At 43.1% G+C, this 4212-nt stretch overlaps 1 protein-coding gene across 1 annotated transcript; it reads right to left on the bottom strand.

Annotated features, from left to right (window-relative positions):
- Positions 1-619: 619 nt before the first annotated feature.
- LOC123408635 (UDP-galactose/UDP-glucose transporter 3-like) lies at positions 620-3770 on the bottom strand. Its single transcript, XM_045101697.1, has 7 exons — positions 3560-3770; positions 3361-3458; positions 3111-3247; positions 2497-2527; positions 1678-1781; positions 1242-1363; positions 620-1158 (listed from the first exon to the last, which is right to left on the bottom strand). The coding sequence occupies exons 1-7, from the start codon at positions 3718-3720 to the stop codon at positions 738-740; spliced, it is 1074 nt and encodes a 357-aa protein (XP_044957632.1). The 5' UTR covers positions 3721-3770; the 3' UTR covers positions 620-737.
- Between the last annotated feature and the right edge of the window lie 442 nt (positions 3771-4212).

Raw genomic sequence — 4212 nt, forward strand, 5'->3', positions numbered from 1 at the left:
AGGGAGGACCGACTCCGAAATGATGATATACATGATAGAGTTATGGTTGCACCGATGAAAGAAAAACTTATTCAACATCGTTTGAGATGATTTTGGCTATTCAATGCATGCCTCCAAAAGCTCCAATAGATAACGGATTTTGGCTATTCAATGCATGCCTCCAAAAGCTCCAATAGATAACGGACGGCTTAAACGCATTGATAATGTTAAAAAGGTCAAGATGGACCAATGAGGAGTCCCTAAAGCAAGATCTAGTATCACCAAAAAAACTAGCCATGGACAAGGATGAGTGAAATCTCGCTACCCATGTGTCATATCCATGTTTATGGGTCTCAACTCTAACCTATCCTAACTTTTTGGGGACTAAAGTCTATGTTGTTGTTGTATAGCCCCTCTGTTTTGTCATTTGATATCAATATTTCTTTTTATATAATCCTCCCAGTACCAATATGCATTGGCAATATATGTATTTGTTAGTAAAACATCATACTTTGCAACAATGAAGAAAGTTCGAGTAGAAGCAACACAATTCATTGCTACCCTGAGTAGAATAGACTACCCAGCCGTTTTTAAATAGCCAACCCTATCAGCAATTACCATGCATCTCACACATTTTCTGTAAATGTAAACCTCTTTTCTATAATTTCAACGGACTACATTAATGATCTCCCGGATATCTCCACAACAAATGTGTGCAATCAAAGCTACAAATCAAAATGTACTTATAAGAACCAAGTTCATTCCTTGTGATCTCTGCCCTTCTTTCTCTTCCATTTGAGATATATTTGGAGAGAGAGGCCAGAAAAGACCATCACAACACTTCCCCATTGCTCCATGGACAGTGGGTTACCACTGATAACTGATGAGATGACGATGCTCATGAACTTGCGGGTGGTGGTGATGGTAGTGTTAGTAAGAGAACCGAATCGGCTGATGGTTAGGAAGATAAAATTCTGACCCACGGCACCGCATAGGCAGAACATGAGAATGTCCCAGGCCACCTCTGGGTTCTCCCGGCAAAAACTCACCGCCTCAAAACCGTTTGCGTATGGCCAGTTACTAAACAGTAAAGGCGCCACAAACATAATTACAGTATTGTATATGGTTCCCCAGAGGTTCATGCCAAGCATTATATCCCAAGGGTTAGTCTTGGGGTACCTGCAATAACACAATTTTACTTTCCATTCAGAAAAAAATATATCACAATTTTGCTTTGAAGTGGAACAGATAGATATGTTTACCGGGACTTGATTAAATCTTGGGTCGAGTTAGTGTAGCCATCAAAAGCTAAGTTGAGGAAGCACAATCCGTAGCCAAGAGGAGCATTAGGGTTAGCAAGCTTCTTGATAGTCTTCGAGCTTGTCTGATTCAGTAAAAACAAACAAAAGCTTCAGGAGTGACTTGAAGTACAATTATTTTGATCCGTCTTCTTTCTCAGGGTCTACATAAAAGCTAGCTAAGCAGAGCCTTAGTTATAATGATTTTGATCATTTGATGTGTCTTGTAGTTCAGACTTAATCAGAAAAAAGAACCGTATGGAATATGACATCAATTATTTTTTCTCAGTTTAATCTATAGATCGGCAAAAGGTTTTAATGGTTTCAGTGGCATCATCAAAGGCATGCAAAGCTCATTGCTGGTTTGTTGATTAATATATGAAAATGAAGAATTCCTTACTTTCAACAATGCAAAGGATGACACGCCCCCGGCAACAAGGAAGGTGCAGAAGTACTCTGGAAGTGTATACTTAACACCATAGAGTAGAGTTCCCATCAACATAACTGTGCATAAAGAATCAAAAGTTAGAAAGACCAGTACAAAGCTGTCCAGGCTAAGAAGCATGAAAGGTTAATCGTTACTCAAAACACTTAACGCAGATTGCTCAGTAACACAGTTATCTATGTGACATCAACTATACATGCTTGAGATTGGAAATGTAAACAATGCACAGAAGGGTTTCCAGTGTGCAGGGTGTACTGATAGCTGAAACAATAACATGGTGGCAAAATGGAACAAAATGCTCCTTGTGATACAAAATGACCCACTCTCCGCACATGCTTGATTGGAAAATGGAAATGAAGTTCCAAAAGTTTCAGTAGTGTACAGAGATTTGTCTGAGAGTCTACTTTAGTTATTTTCAGACATTTTCATGAACCAAAAATAAAATCCTAGTTCGTTTTTGGCGGCTGCATATACTTGACAGTTAGTGGGCATAGCAATAGTAGCTCATGTATAAATTTCCTCTACATTCGACTGGGAGACGATGATCCAGAATAACCTTGAGACCCCATTTGTTTGTTTTAAGCCCCTGGTTAATAATACTGATGACATGCACAGTTTTGGATATTCATAAAAAGGTGTAGTTAACTACTTAACTTTACTCAGTAAATGATGAAGTGGACTGGCGCACCAATCACAAGTCATTATATGCAGCATTCATATAAAAAAAGTGTAAATAAAAACTGCATTGTATGCATAAATATATGCAAAACTCACCTGGAATCATCTTAGAAGATTTTGCCAAGACCTGTTACAGACAGAAAATAGTTCAAGATCCTTTATCTCCAGTAGTTTTGGGCATCATTAAAAAGAACAGCAATATTTCGTCAATTGGAAATGCATCTTTGATATTTAACTAAATCATCAAATTCCAATTCCACACAAGGTTGAGATATGATCATATGAAGCAGGCGTGTTACCAGTTTTCTGATAGTTATGGATAAATTAGTATAATGTCATGCACTCTTGCGTATAGTATTAAACATAGGTTGAAAAATATCAGTATACCCAAGATTGTACATCAATGTGACATCCAGTGGTAACTAAGTACTCGTTTTTATTTTCTGATAGTTATGGATAAAAAAGTGAGCACCCCCAATGGAGTATCCCGTTTAGGTTTGTAAGCCCATACTGCTGCCTTAGAACTCCAATCAGCCATTGGCCAATTTCTTAGCACAGTTAACTAACTCAAGACTAGAACATTTGTACTCCATAACCACCACTTACTACATTAACGATTAGCCCAATCAACACCTAATTGCAAATACAGCATCCACATAGAATCCCATACACCCAAGAAGCTGAGACGGCAAAAGCAGCAAGATCCAAACCTGAGCCGGGTAGCTGATGTACTTGAGCGCCTCGATCCCCATGGTCGGGCCGATGGTGTTGGTGATGCTGACGCCCCAGTACTTCAGAAGAGGCGCCCGCCCGGCAGGACTGCTACCACCCGACCACAGCTTGATCACTGCAGGAACCGACCAAAGTCACGACCCCTTCACACGCAATCGTCGTCCACGAGCAGCGAAATCGCGGCCGCATTCGGTGAGAAATGCAAAAGCGCAGCTCGAGGGTGCTCACTTATGAAGGACCAGACGAAGCAGACCACGTTCTGCGCGAAGTTGAGGAACGCGAGGTGGTCGAACCGCCGCTCCTCTGGCCCGAATCGCTTCGTCGATCTGAGCCGATGGGGAAAGCAGAGAACCCGGCGAAGTCAGCCATGTTTCTCTCTGTCGCGAGCCAACACCATTGGGGATGGGGGGAGAGAGAGGGTGCTTACAGCGTCTCCTGGAGGATCCCCTGGGTGATGTAGGATGACCAGATCCCGCCGACGCAGAAGGCGAGCACGGCCACGCGCGAAGCCAGGCTGCCGCCGCCGTCGACGCGGGGGCGGCTTCGGACCCCGCCTCCCCGGCCTTGGCCCTTCCGCGCGGACACCATGGCGCGTTCGTTCGTGTGGCCTTCGCCGGCGAGGGGGATCGGTTGCACGCTCCCGGGGGTCAGAGAAGGCAAGTGTTATAGCAGTTGGGCGCAACCGCGGAAAAGGAGAGCGCGCGTCAGAGGATTGACGTGGCGTGGTGTGGTTGGGCGGAAGGTGCCAGCGGGGACGCCGTATTGGCTGGGTTGGCGTGGAAGGACCAGTCCGAGTCTCTGAGGCTGTGTGGGTCTGAGCTCAACTCTTCTCGATTTTTCTTCAGATCAGAGTTTAGAGCATCTCAAGCAGATTCGTATATCCCGGCCCAAAAAAAACCGTTTATAACGGTTTGTAACAATGGTGATATTTTAAAAATATCATATAGAATAAATGATGAGATAAAGAAGAGAAACTCATAAACAAGAGGTGATCTCTTAGCACAATATGTCTCACCATGTTTTTAGGAATAGGTAGTAACTAGCAAAAGGGTCCGTGCGTTGCAACGGAAGAAAAAACAA

Source organism: Hordeum vulgare, chromosome 7H (genome assembly GCF_904849725.1).
Source record: "Hordeum vulgare subsp. vulgare chromosome 7H, MorexV3_pseudomolecules_assembly, whole genome shotgun sequence".
Lineage (NCBI taxonomy): Eukaryota > Viridiplantae > Streptophyta > Magnoliopsida > Poales > Poaceae > Hordeum > Hordeum vulgare.

Excerpts from the sequence above, each read along its gene's own strand:
- LOC123408635 (XM_045101697.1), bottom strand. The coding sequence starts at position 3,720 with ATGGTGTCCGCGCGGAAGGGCCAAGGCCGGGGAGGCGGGGTCCGAAGC. Across the intron at positions 3,248-3,360 it reads CTTCGTCTGGTCCTTCATAA|TGATCAAGCTGTGGTCGGGT; the intron begins GTGAGCACCCTC and ends CGGTTCCTGCAG. Across the intron at positions 1,364-1,677 it reads CATCCTTTGCATTGTTGAAA|ACAAGCTCGAAGACTATCAA; the intron begins GTAAGGAATTCT and ends TTACTGAATCAG.